The sequence below is a fragment of the Battus philenor genome, unplaced genomic scaffold, assembly GCF_028537555.1.
Source record: "Battus philenor isolate CCGP_79_NKW_IND1 unplaced genomic scaffold, ilBatPhil1.0.hap1 SCAF_23, whole genome shotgun sequence".
NCBI classification, from domain to species: domain Eukaryota; kingdom Metazoa; phylum Arthropoda; class Insecta; order Lepidoptera; family Papilionidae; genus Battus; species Battus philenor.
The window spans coordinates 8,575,615-8,590,095 of NW_027181686.1; the positions used below are offsets into that span (position 1 = coordinate 8,575,615).

The following is a 14,481-nucleotide window of genomic DNA, read 5'->3' on the forward strand; positions in this document are numbered from 1 at the left end:
ACTAATATATAGCTACTTCCGCTATGTAGCAGTAGTCGTGCAATAAAGTGCACCGCCCGCCAGCCCGCTGATAAATACGCATGCGGCAAACAACGCGAATTACACAACTACCATCCTTAAATTACTCTTCGGTTAAATCATCACACGCTGTAGATTTTAAAGAATGTAACACCTTATATATGTGAGGTAAATTTAAAAAAGTGTTTGCAATTATAGTCGATGTCATTTTGTTTTAGCAGGAAACTCCAAATATAATATTACGGAAGCACAGTTGAATGGACACCACCCTTCGTTTCGGCCCATCGCAGACGTGTTAACAAAGCTTCGAATCGATTGGACCGATGCGAATGATTCATGTTCCCTTATAGTATTATCATAATACACAAAGGTACATCTAGATCAGTACAAAACGCATCATTGTAAATGGCACTATTGAAAAAATCCAAAGTAACGTCGTATTTAAACTAAACTATTTAGTAAAAATCATCACATAGATGGCATACGACCAGATGGTGTAAGGTTCTGAGGCCGGTAAGCGTGACGTAGGATGTCCTACCAAAATGTATACAGACAAACTTGTGGATTTTTGGAAATCTGTGGAGGAGGCCTGTGTCTAGCAAAAAACGTTCTACGGCTGAAATGATGTTGATGGTGATAAATAATCATCACCTTTACTACTTACGAAGAGTCAATAACATTTTTTGACAAAGCAATAATTGTATACATCTAAAACACTCGTAAGGAGTACCTATTTTTATGCATATGTTCATACCTGTTTCGGACACTTCCAGTTAATCATTACATCTATGACGGGCTGTTGCTATTTCAAAACGCGCTTTGAATTATCTTCAAAGCCAAGATCCGAACACTGATGTCATGTCGTGTACTAATTAGTACTGCATACATTATACGACAGAACATTAAATGCATAGAGAGGTCAGTAACTATTTTTTTTAAATTAAAGAGTATTTATTTCATTATGCAATAAATTTATACCTTTGTCTGTTCATACATTTAAAAGGACAAGGAACTTTTATTTTTCCATTATAATTTTTGATTCGGGCATTAGACAGATTGGTCAAAGGTGTAAAATCTAGTTATTTAATGTATGATACACCCTATCCAAAAATCAATAGGTTCAGAAATAATAAACTACGTGATGATAATATAAACGTTTATTAAAATTCGGATTACTACATAGTAACATTAATTATTGTTTAATATCTGCACCTGCAGACAGTAGTGCCGAAGTTATTGGCGTGTAACATTCCAATAGCGTTTCAGAGTGTTCAGTTTATACAGACTGAAAATGCTTTAAAGCTTTTGCTGACAAATAACTTATATATTTACCCATTCATTTGAATACACTTTTTTCTTCAAATAGAATGTTAATTAGTGTTAAATCTAATAACGTAACACGAGATTATTTCACAGATTAAAATTACGGTGTTTACGTTGTCATAACTGCTACATGATTTTCTAGATACTGTACGTGTGCTACAAGTAGGAAAAATTTATTACAATTACTTATTTATTACACATGACCTTTTTAAATTCTTCTAGACGTAACTGTTCTTTGATGTAAAGATGTTAGTTCTAAATAGTAATTAAATCAATTAGATAAGATGTTTCCTAGGACGATTAAGTATTTCATTTCTTAAGACGTATTAAATCAAATTAACGAAAAAAAGGAAATTAATTTAAATTGATTTAAAATAAAAATATTGTATATCTCGTTTAGCATTTAAAGAGAACAATATTAACGAATTCCTGAGGCGCATAAACACCGCCCACATGTGAAAACAACCTTGCAATGCTATTCGAGTTCTTTCAATGCTTAATACGTTTTCAAAACGCAGTCGATTATAACATATTATAAATAGATTAGCATAATATATAATTATTTTACAATAGAGACATCATATTACAGAGATTTATACGAAATGAGTGAAAAATATATCTTACTTTTTTACTAGAAAATACCTGTAAACTTTACGCTTTATATTCTAACATTGCATAAAGAAAACGAGATTTTATAACATTAAATTATTTAGCTATGATTATTAGTGACGTTTTGAAGAAATGACTTACGGGACAATATATTAAGATATAATCTCTAAAAATCACGATTATTTGCTGAGATGAAATGCTATAAAGTAAATTATGTGAAGAATTCATGTATAAATCCTGCTCTGTACAAAAGCAAAACCGGCTTTTTAATAATAGCAGATAACAATAACAATTTCGTCTTAAGATCTGAAAAAATCCAAAAAAAATCAAAATTCTCCTCCATCATATATAAAAACGAATACAAAATATTAAGTTACATTAAAAACGTACATCTGTCCAGATTCAATGATGCAAATCCAACATTGTTTACGCTTCGACCAATCAGTTGAAAGCTGACATTGTAGCTGTTAATTTAAAATAGCCTGTATTGAATTTAAACATAAAAATGCTTTTATTATGACCAGATAATTAACTAAAAAATATGAAGAAATTAATAGCATCATAAACATGTTTTCATCAAAAAAATTGTTTATTAAGGTTTGATTAAAATTTTTGACTGCGAAAAAATCAAAAAACGAGAGAGCTGCGGACTAGCACAAAAATTGTAACTATGCTCTGTTTTATTAATGTAATTAATCCTGATTAAGAAATTTTAGTTTCAATACGGTTCCTTGAATTAAACTTTGTTTTAAGTTAGAAAAATAATCACACAAAAAAAGATAATACTATGACATTATTTTTTAAACTAAATTGAAGTACGTTATAAACTCAAGCACTGATTATAAATTCTCGACCACACATGAGCGACTGTTAAGTTTGCCTTAAGATAAGTGGTTGAAACTTCTAATGATTTACAACTCCAGCTTATAGCTGTTAAATGAACAAAACGCTCGAAGTTAAAATTTAAGTTTTAGTTTAATAAAGTTCAACTACATATGCATCTAAATGATTCTATATCCAAAAGATATACAGTTATTTTTTTTGGCTCGGACTATGAAAAAAAGTATATATTTTCTGAAAGCGTAGCCTTTAAGCTTCAAAAGAACGTTAGTACAATTTAAACTCGACTCGTTGTTATTGAAATATCGTTTTATACATGTGAGCATCGAATATTCGCACAGTGCCGAAGTCACTGTTTGCGCGTTGCACCCGGAAACAATACATCCGAGAAACAATGCACCCTTATCAGTCGCTATTTAAACGTTGACCTAATTACATCGCCACAGGTTATGATCTCCGAACATGAAGCAAAATGGATACTATACCCGAAGAAGCCTCTCAAGTCAAACCTGCAATAGGGGCTCATTCAGCAGGATTAAAGTTGAGCCAATCTATATATAAAATACTAAATTCTATTTGGCGCCGGCGGACTTTAGAAAGAGATGACCGAATAATCTATGAAATCGCCAACTAACCGGCATTGTCGACCAGAAGCAACCGAGAGAGGTGAGACGACTAAGAGAAGCCAACTTGCGCAGCGCTGTTTTACCGAAGAAGTTGCGTATGGCGATGGTTCCTGCATAATGCGGACGGGCATTTCTTTAAAAGGAAACACGGAACTTGTTATCAAGCCTGGTGGAAGTCACGAGAGCGGTCAAACAGCCGTCCGATATATCGAAGACATTCTCCTGTTTCATATCTTGCCCTACGGAGGCTTCATTAGCGATAACTTCCTTTTAATGGGCGTCCGTTGCGGCATAAACTCAAACGGAGGATTGAAGCAAAAAATTCGGCCCCTGCGAACATCGTGAAGCTAAAGATGGCGTTGAAAGAGGAGTAGGAAGGACTTCCTCAGCACCTGGTGCAAAAATTCAATGATGCTGAAAGTTTATGAATGTAGAAAATATATATTTTTATGTACGTAAGTCCGAGCCAACTAATAAATATAAATATTTTACACCTTTTGTAAGCTTAAGCCCATTTAGTTGCACGCGAGTATGTATGACTACTACTATTAATTTTTCAAAACAAACTAGTTTCATAATACAATGTTTAAATAAACTATTAGGGAAGCTATATTTAGAAATACATGAAAATTTATAGTTACATAATTAACCGCAACATTTAAAACACAACGCCATCTATTGGAACATTTTTGATTTGTCGTGTTGATTTAGCCGTAGGTAATACAATAATCTAAAGCAAATAAAGTTTACAAGTGTAAAATATAGATGGCGTTATACTACTTAACAATTTTAATGTTTCTTTAATAACTCTTATCGCTTGGCATTTAGTCTTGTGCAATAAGAACGATAATTCTATTTCAAAATTCCGCTAAAACTGACGTATCAGAAAGGCTTTAATTTTAAATAATTTGAATACAAATACAAATTTGATAGAGATAACGTTAAAAATTTTTTCCTTCATGTATTTATTCATATTTACTTTGAAATAATTTATACAGCCATACACAAACAAGCAACACTGGCCTATAGATGACGGCACTCGCGTGACGCCGTGCTGCGCAGCGCAGCTATTCTCGTTCGTGATAGGCGACGGACATTTTGTTTTGACGCTGTGACGCAAGCGACAAGGGAAACAAGAAAATGCCATTATATGCCGTGGGATGGAGCACAGAGGAGGAGGAGCGACTGGTTGAATTAGTGCAGCCGCAGTCGTGTTTGTATAATTATTTTGACCCTTCGAGGAAAAATATTTTGACTCGTGAATCCACCTGGCAAGAAATAGCTCGAGCTTTGTCGAAACCAGGTAAGATTGTGACGTGGATTGGTCCGTTTTGTGCTGCGTGACACAACTGCAGAGATTGCTAGCGGTTGCGGCAAACTACATCCTCGTTTAAAATTAGATGAAAATTAAGCTACATGGTGTTTGAAATCAGTGCGGATTTGTTACAAACTTATAAATAATATAAGTGCAATTTTTAATCTAATGTGAAGTGAGTACAGTAAATGGTCACTGTTATTGATAATCATGTTGATGTAGTGTTATCAAATTAACGAAAATTTTGTGTGTACATTAACCTGTTAACTTTTTTACCTTTAATTAGTTAACATAATTGATAAATTAAAATTTAGACCGTAAGTAAAAAGTGATGTGTACCTTTTTGGTCAATAAAGACATTACACGGTATAGAAAATTAAAGAGACGAATAAATCTACTCATTTAAACTAGTTTGCTATGTAAATACTAAATTATTTCGATTTGTAAAAGGATACTAAAATTTTTCTATTTACCATTCTTAATTGATTTAAAGGCGCAAATATATTTTTAAGCAATACATACTATGATAAAATAAATCTAATTGTGAGTATTCCTAGCTATCAACTAACAAGAATAAAACTTTTTCTCTTTTCAAATTCTTGCACATTAAAGAATGGTAAATATCTCTCCTCAAAATATTGTTATTTAAACCACAATAACTAAGTAGCTCATTAGTGACCATTAAATATTTTGTTAAAAGCCCTGTAAATTTATTATAATAACTTATTTATTTTGTTACAATCAAATATTTAATAGTTATTTAGAAAGATTCAAATTTAAATTTTCAGTAGAGGAATGCAAGAAGCGCTGGCGTGGTCTCCGTGATGGCTTCATGAGGAGTATACGCTTAGGCACCATTCACAAAACTAAAGCCAATATATTTGAGAAGCTACAATTTTTAGCTGAAACGTCATTGGACAATACTGAGGTAGTTAAGGACACATGTATGAAGATGGATGATGATACTGTACAAGAAGAGACTGTTCTAGGAACTGAACAAGTTATTATTGACAGTCAAGAGTACTGTGAGGTAACTTTCAAATATATTAACAATTTTTTATATAATAAACATGAAACATAAGTTAATGAATTTGTTAGAATCTTTCACTTTAAAATATGAAAATGTTCAAAATTTATTCTATTAAAATTTGAACAGCTTATAGCATTTTATAAACCAAAATTTTGACTGATGATGTTATGATATACGGTGTCCATCACTGTATACAGTTTTTTTTTCATATCTGACTACAGTCAGTAGAAAATCTGTTTATATTAAAACATTTAAAAAAATCAGTTCCGTTAAACACTTGAATTATCCTTTGTTTTCAGATAACTGTTGTTGATGGCCCTCAAGAGCCCCAAGTGAAGCAGAATGCTTACATAAAAATCCTACCAAAGCTAGATCAAAGTTTAGATGAACCACCGAAAAAGGTGAGCAGAAGGGGTGCAGGCAGAAAGAAAACTATTCCTGCCCCAAGAAATGTACCACCTGTTAAAATTCTACCAAAACCGTTAATTATGAACGGTCCAAAAACATATGTTAGATATGTAGAAGACCCTAAAACACCAGAGCAAAGATCCCAAGTCATAGATAAGTTAATAGAGAAAGTTCTTAAAGAAAATACTAATGAAATTGATGTATTCTTTAGAAGTATGGCAGCTAGTGTTAAAAAATTACAACCTAATTTAATTCCTAAAGTTAAAATGGAAGTTTGCAATGTTATAGCCAAATATGAAATGCAAAGTTTTGATAAGAATTTACAAAATATGTAGTAAATAACATATATTACATTAAGTCATTTCAGGGGACATGTTTTTATTGTGATAGAAGTATTAATTACTTTATTTTATTTAAGCATTCAAATGCTAATTCATACTTGTGCCTTTTTGTGGCAAATATTATTGTCACCTACACTCAATGGCAATTGTTATAGGCTGACTTTTACCATTTAGAGATATTAAATTTAGGTTACACTATTAAATGTATATAGATTGTATATAATACTGTTTCTTAATTCCTAATATTACTTTATGCTATACTGCAAGATTTATGTGCGGTCATAAATAAAAATGTTAATATTTTTGAAAATTTATGTTGGTGTTGTTATTACACAATTGCGAATATTAGTATATGGGCACATAACCTCTGAAGAGATGTAGTGATAATCCTTCCAATATATATGTAATAACAATTTTGTACATTGTAAATAAATGTAAGTTACGATATAGAAAGCTAAATTAAGATTAGTAGTATTAGTGCAGCAACATTGAACATGAAGAGTAATGTCTAAGTAGAATTTATCATTATTAATTTTAATTATGACTTATGGTAAAATTCATTTGTAATCAATACATAATAAAATTATGAATTTATAATTTAGATATTTTTTACGGGTCATGGTAATGTTCATGCATGGTATGTTTATGTTAGTTCCGTTTAACAAAAGGGCTATTCAAAATTATATTGCAGATATTTATGTAAAAGTATGAGCAATAAACGGTTGTAAATTAAAATAAACCTAATACTATTTTTGCATTACTAAGTGTTGATTATTTTATCAAATAAATATAATTTAATTTTGATAAAGTATGATGATATTTACATTGATTTTATATGAATTTTTATGATTTGCACAATTACTTCAGGTTTGACAATTGATCTTAATATTGTTTCAATTATCCCTCATTTTGAGTATGTGGACTTTTTTATTTGTTAGAATTATTGCATGAATTATTTTTACCCTGTCTAATACAAAAGAATAATAAGTTACATTGCAAAAAATACTTTGTTAATTTAATGTCTTTGTTTACATAGTTTATGTAAAGAACAATTACTTACAAAAGTAAGTTTTCTTTTTCGCACACTGCTAAACTTTAGTAATAATGCGATTATATTTTCATTGTAATGCTTTATGGTACACGACTTTTTTTTAATTACATTTGAAATGAAAAGTGATGCTTTTACTATTCTCCTGACCAATTTTCACACTTTTTTCAAAGTTGCCTAATTGGTTCAGCTGCTTCAGAATTTCGCGCTTAGCAACATACTTGCCGATCCATTCAATCTTATTTTTATAACAATTAAATTTAATTTGATTTCATACAAAGTAACAAATTATTTATTGGTTTCCATTAATAATCTCCTAAAATGAAACCGACGTTTTGGTTTTAACTCGAATTAATTATTACTAGATTTCAGATAAATTGAACCGACGCCACCATTCATCTCGTTCGCTACAATGCGTCTGACCAAAGTGGTTAAATCAAATTGTTGTTTACTCCCCCATACATATTGAATGGCGTGTGCGAAGGGAATGACCGTCATTGTGTGCACTTTATGCTGTCATATGTATATAAAATCGAAACAATTAGACTTTTACCATCATATATTTTATATTTTTTAAGTATTCGTTTTCAAAATAACGCGAAAGGTAGTTTTCAGTGCAATGCAAGTAAATGTTTCCTCTGCAAACACATACAAAACATTTCGTAACATATAGAACGTTAAGGCAACTTATAGGAGTGTCTTTAAAATTATAAAAAGGCATAGGGGTAAACTAAAGATAAAATCATTTTATACGGTTCAGATGTTTAAAACTTAAGACCTTTTTCGATCACTTAAAATTTACTTATTAATGGAATGTGAGTATTTTTCAAGATTAAGGATACTACATAACTTTTGAGCATTATGTTGAAAATTTCAGTCATAGGACTACTGTGCCTAGGCCTCATAGACCTCTTGGTAATCTGTCTACCTTGTGGGGAGGCTCTACGGTATGGTTGTTGGTCCGTAGTCTCCGCTTCTGAACCTTAAGGTCCCAGCTGCCTATATATATATATATATATAGTGAGATCATAGCAACTATTAAAGCCTTGATTTTAATTCCTTAAATCGGAACGCTGAAAGCGTATTGAAGTGACAGGTCTAGCTGGAATTGCCTCATAGGGGACAAAAATCGACTGTAATTACAAGTGTAGACTAAGAAACTTTAGCAATCCCACTTCCAGACCGTGGAAACGAAAGGCAGAAGGCAATTAAATCATTTAAGTTTAAACTTCTGCACACCATATAGATTGCCGTCGCGTGAAAGCCTTGAACCAACATATACGGATATGAGTTTTATCTAAGAAGTCATTACGTGTGATAGAAAGTTATTAGAAATAACAATGAACACTGAGACGTTCGTCACCTTTCAACCAGTTTAATATCATGAAAGAAAAACTAATAAAAGTTGTTTAATACAACGTTCACGCCGTTCTTTAAGATTGGCAAGGTAATGAATCACGAAAGTCAGAGGCCCGATCTGTTTGAATAAATCGTATGAAACTATCAATGTCAATCGAGTTGCGGGCGTTAATGGTTATTACACTTGACCTCAACTCGGGTTCTTAACGAATTTAATATAGTTTGTAGGGTAAAGCATCTAACTCAAGTTTCATTGCTTCCGTGTCTTACATTTTACTCTTTTTTGTTTAATTCGAGTACAACCGTGTTTATTTGTGACTACAATGTTCCACTACCTTATTGAAAATACTTTATAAAATATATACCAACATTTACAGCGATATGGTTTTTATTTTTTTAAATCAAAACTTCATTAAAAATATACAAAGTACGCGTGACGATAAGCAATATACTGTGGCATTAAAATCTGTTTTTGAAATACAAACTTAAAAAAGATTTATGACTATTGAATGAAAAGTATTTAATTTTAAAGATGACGAATTATTGAACGTTATCAATTGAACCATTGACAAGTAAATTATTTTATCGACCAGATCTCAGCGCCTCAACATCATAAGAAAGAATATCTTATGTATTATTTATGGGTCTCGTAATTTCGGCTTCCTTTGAGAAGGGCGATTGAATTCCACCACGGTAAAATATTACATAAACTCTCTGTGTAAATGGAGTATTTTGTTTGAAACCGCCGTAGATATAGATATTAAAACGTATCATCAGATTATGGTGAGCTTAAACCGAAATCATTATAAATCATAGCAATGATAACCTCAATAATATTGAGTAGAATAAAATCATTCATTACGAATTTTATACGCTGCCTTTACATTCGCATTCCGTTATGTTTAGCTTTGTCAAACTTTACTGCATTTAAAGCTTTATCGAATACGGAATCCCCGAGTAAATATTCAAATTACTTCCTTGCGTACTCTTCAAGCACAAACTTAGTATAAGTTATACAACATTGCTTGCTTCTGCACCGAAAAATTAAAAAGGAGACACTAAAAAACTTATTACAATACTTCAAAGCATGTACACGTAAACCATGCCACCTGCAGATTTTTACGGGCGCCATATTGTTTAGTTATCTGAACGTAAATGTGTTTTCTCCAGAATAAGTAAGTACAGTAAATACTTTTTATAAGAAAATTTTATAAATATTTTGATATAGTTTAACGACCTATCCGAAGGTTATGAGGGGTAAGTTTATTTACAGGAGGGTGCATCGTCTAGACAGGGTATCACGGCTCGCCGCCCTACCTGTAGCCTTACCCTCTACCTTCGACGGGGTGCGAGCGATCTTCGTATTTTCTTACACAGCATATTTGAGTTCGCTTGAAATTTCAAAGTAAAATTGAAAACCACGTTACAGTCCGAAACGTTTGTATAAAAATAAAATACATAAAGTATTATATCATTGAGAAATATAAACAAGCTGCCTATTTACGACATACAATTTCTCCAACATTTTTGCTCTTATTTAAATTGACGCGTCCTATCTATCACAGAGTGTGTTATATTATGTAGTTATACCATTAATCCTTGACTTCCTTCCAAATGTAGGGGTTCAAAGCTATCCACAAAATTACTTTTATTTTTTCAATCCCTCTAAAACAAAAGGAAATGCAACCTAGTTTCTAAAATATAAAATCTTTAGTAAGACGGTATATACATTGTTAATGTGACAAAATATCTGTCATTAGTTAAGAAATTTTACTAACCTAAAATTCCCTTTCTTATTGCGATATCGCAATTTTCAGTCACAAACTTGGCGTCATCGTTTACTGCGACCATCTAAGCTATCTCCTGTAAAAGAAATGTAACACAAAACTCATATCTAAACATAGTACGGAGTCTTTTCCGTATTGTTACATGAAACAAGGCATTTGAGCTAAGGCAGTATGCTCTATACCACATCAAAGGCCCAGTAAAAGGGTGCCTGTAATATGCCTACCATCAACCAGTAAAACAAAAATTTTGCCAAACTATTATCGCCCTTAAAGAAATCATAGCTTCGGTCTAAGTCGCCTTGTGGAATTATCGAGTGGTTACTACACGGATACACGCTCGGCTCACAATAACGTTGTGTACTTAAAAGCTCAACCCTATCAAGAGGCAGGTTTGTACGGAGCCTAGTTTGCTGTAGTGTAAGTCAAAGCTAACGAGGTCCTTGCGACGGAATAATAGCTAAGAGGCTTTTTTGTTAAGAACCTATGCTAAGATTCTTAGGAAAACTATTGTACGGAGTTTCCTTTATTAATAGCTTGTTATGAGTTCAGAGTACTGTTCCGGTTTTATTACGTTTTCGCGAGCAAATGAAGCTTAGCTATATTTAAAAATGTACTATGACATTCTTGAGCGACCTACTATTAAAAAAATACATTAACCAGTATCAAATTACAGTACCACCTATTAGTTATTTAAATGAAATAAAAAAAGTTGCTGTAAACCTCACCAATAGCAATAAATCAATTAAACTCTTTAAATGCAAACCAATATAATTGTTTGGACAAATAAGAGTCCCTTCATATTGGTCATACCAAAAAGTTAGAATCAAGTAGGAATATATAAATGATATGATAACTCGAGAATGAAGTAAATAAAATATTTAATAATAGTATAACTGTCCTCATTATGTGTGCCCTTAAACATTATAGTAGCGACTTAAATCAAAGGTCCTAAAGGAACAACAATATCATCATTTCCCAAAGATTTCCAACAGGTCCGATTGGTAGCGGCCTTATTGCTGTTTTTTTCCGACGACCTCAACTATATCACCTGTCCACGTTCCTAGTTCGTGGTCTCAGCTCCAGAACATTAAGACCTCGTATGTGATCTGCCTATTTCAACTTGCACATCCGTTAGATTATATCGATTCTTCCTTTCCTTTGCAGCCGATGGACGCCCTTTACGCAGAGGCCTCCTCTAAAGATCATCACGAAGACCAGTCTTGCGTTGCCCACAACCTTAACTATGTCGTTAGTCCACCTAGTGGGGGCCTGCCCACGTCGCGTCTACCGGCTTGTGGTCGCCACTCGAGAACCTTTCGGCCTTAACGACCATCGGTTTCACAAGCAATGTTCCCTGCCCACTGTCACTTCAGACTAAGGTTATATCGGTATATATACTTTCGTTCATTTATGGATCTCCTCATTCACGATTAGATCTCGTAAAGAAATCTCGAGCATAGCCTCCTCTTAGAAGGAATGTGAGCTTTCCGATACGTCTCAAAGTGAAAGACAACGTTTCACTGCCGTAAGTCAGCATTGACAACATACATTTATCATAGACCTTCGCCTTAAATTACTGAAAAATATTGAACGAGAAGATATTTCCCGAACGTAGCCACTGAAGGAACTCCTCGCCTTAACAATTGCAATGAAATCTATGTTAAGTTACTTCAGCGCTTGGACCTGTCCGGTGAACCTGTAAATATAAACAGGCAAACAATATTGTCCAACTACAAACTTATCCGGCACCTTAAGACGTAAGTCGTCTCGGTAGTCAAATAGCTGTACCAGTTACGAAGCCCTTCAAACCGGAACGCTGTACTACTTACGCGCCATTGTTTGGCATCTGAAACGAGCTGCTAGACAGTCTCCAGGTTAAGCTATTTTATCGCAAACAACATTAGAGTTACCACTATCTATTTATGCCATCAGTAAACTAACGCGATGTTAAATATCAAACAAAACATTGTTTAAACTCTATCTATAACACTAAAATAATTTGATAGTGGAAATTAGCAAATTAAACCGCATATATGTTCGAGAACAACGTAAACAAACAGAAAAAATATTGAACTGTTTGTCAACGGGTATGCGTTCAAAATGTTATATTTAGGATAAATAATAAAAATTGTTATCTTTTAACCTAAATCTATTGATTTTTTTGATTAAACCAACGCGAAGTTATTTTGAATCCATTGAAGGTTTCCCCATCATTCGAACGATAATACTGAAGAAGGTAGACTATTTTAGTATAGCTATGGTAAAAGCTTAGTGTAAATACGTGGGAGATAAGAGGAAAAACGTAAAATCTAAAATGTCTCTTTTAGATTGATAAGTATAAAGACATGTTCATTCAATTATGATTAACTCACACTTCATCAATCGAGATCAGTCAATTAATCTTCCCCACAAGCATGACTCACACTGCCCGGGGCGCACCGCATCGGGGATCGTAATTGTTCCGCGTTGCAAGGATCAATATATCACAATTTGTTTTAGATTGATTTTCCCAGTTGTAAAATAAAATCATCTCCGCAATAAGCGACAAAACGAAATAGACAATTTGGAAATGGAACGTTCCAATTCCATTTAAGTCACGAAACGCGCGAAAAAAATGCCTATACAAGTCACATGATAATATAATCGATTTAACTCGATTAAGTAATGATACAATATCGCAATAGGCGGTAACAATCGGACCGTTTAAAAGTTGCACGATACCGTGTTACAACACCGATATCGATATTCATAGTCGATATTATGTCCATTTTCATAATCTGATCTAACAGACACTTGATTGTAATTTGTCAGAGTGGTCACTTATAGCATGTAGATATAAAAGATTGTCATATAAATGGATTCGGCAAATTATTAGGAAACATGTACCTTATATACATGATTTCTAATTTTCCGTCGAATATATACAAAACGCTGAATGCAAGACACTTCCAACCGATCCCATTAAAAACCCATAAATAATGCCTACGTTCAGCAGTACAGGTACTGCAGCTGAAATAATTTTACAACCAAATATTAAATAAACATAGCAATCTCACACACTACGAAGGCGCCTCTAAAATAATTAAAATATAACAATACTTTTGAAGATATTAAAATATGTTTAATGTAACGTAATATTATTTCATGAAATTTCATTTCAACTTATTACAAATAATTGTGAAATAAGCAAAATAAAGACAACGATCTTTAAAAAAGCTTTTAATTCAAGTAATTAGACCGTCACTTCAATCCTTTACCCAATGTTTGGTGAGTAGGAAAATATTTCACAGTTCAATTAATTTATTATATATAACCGTCGTTTTGGATTGGTGGGCAGTCACCATGTACCTGTAGCGTCGCTACGAACGTTTCGAATCAAGATAAATACTAATCAGGTGCTTGTTTTCTTAATTATTTTGACTAATGAATCGTGAGAAGCCGTGCTATCCTAGTGTTGTTTACTTTTAAGGCATTTAGTAATATATTGCCCGTTTTGACGCTAAAAAGAACGAGCCACGCCCACCTCGTCACGTGGCGTCCCTCGCTGCCGCCACCGAGCCTGATGTTCCACCTTTCCAGGGTGACTGTGGTCGAAAGGTTGTTGGAATTTTTTCTCTTATTAATCTGGGGGCGGAATTTCATACTAGCTGTTTCTCGTACAGACACTTAAAACATTTAATTCCATTTGGTGAAACGTTAAAACCGATTATTTGTAAATTTTCTGCCAGTTTTAATGACTGCCGTTAACGGTAATATTAACAATGGTATAATTCTCTT

At 33.0% G+C, this 14,481-nt stretch overlaps 2 protein-coding genes across 2 annotated transcripts in view; one reads left to right on the top strand and one right to left on the bottom strand.

Annotated features, from left to right (window-relative positions):
- Window positions 1-14,481, bottom strand: part of Mhcl (Myosin heavy chain-like) — a 253,705-nt gene that overhangs the window by 177,690 nt on the left and 61,534 nt on the right. The gene's annotated exons all lie outside the window — the stretch shown is intronic.
- LOC137924089 (transcription factor Adf-1-like) lies at window positions 4,489-6,815 on the top strand. The gene is made up of 3 exons (XM_068767410.1): window positions 4,489-4,719; window positions 5,520-5,761; window positions 6,061-6,815. The coding sequence occupies exons 1-3, from the start codon at window positions 4,557-4,559 to the stop codon at window positions 6,502-6,504; spliced, it is 849 nt and encodes a 282-aa protein (XP_068623511.1). The 5' UTR covers window positions 4,489-4,556; the 3' UTR covers window positions 6,505-6,815.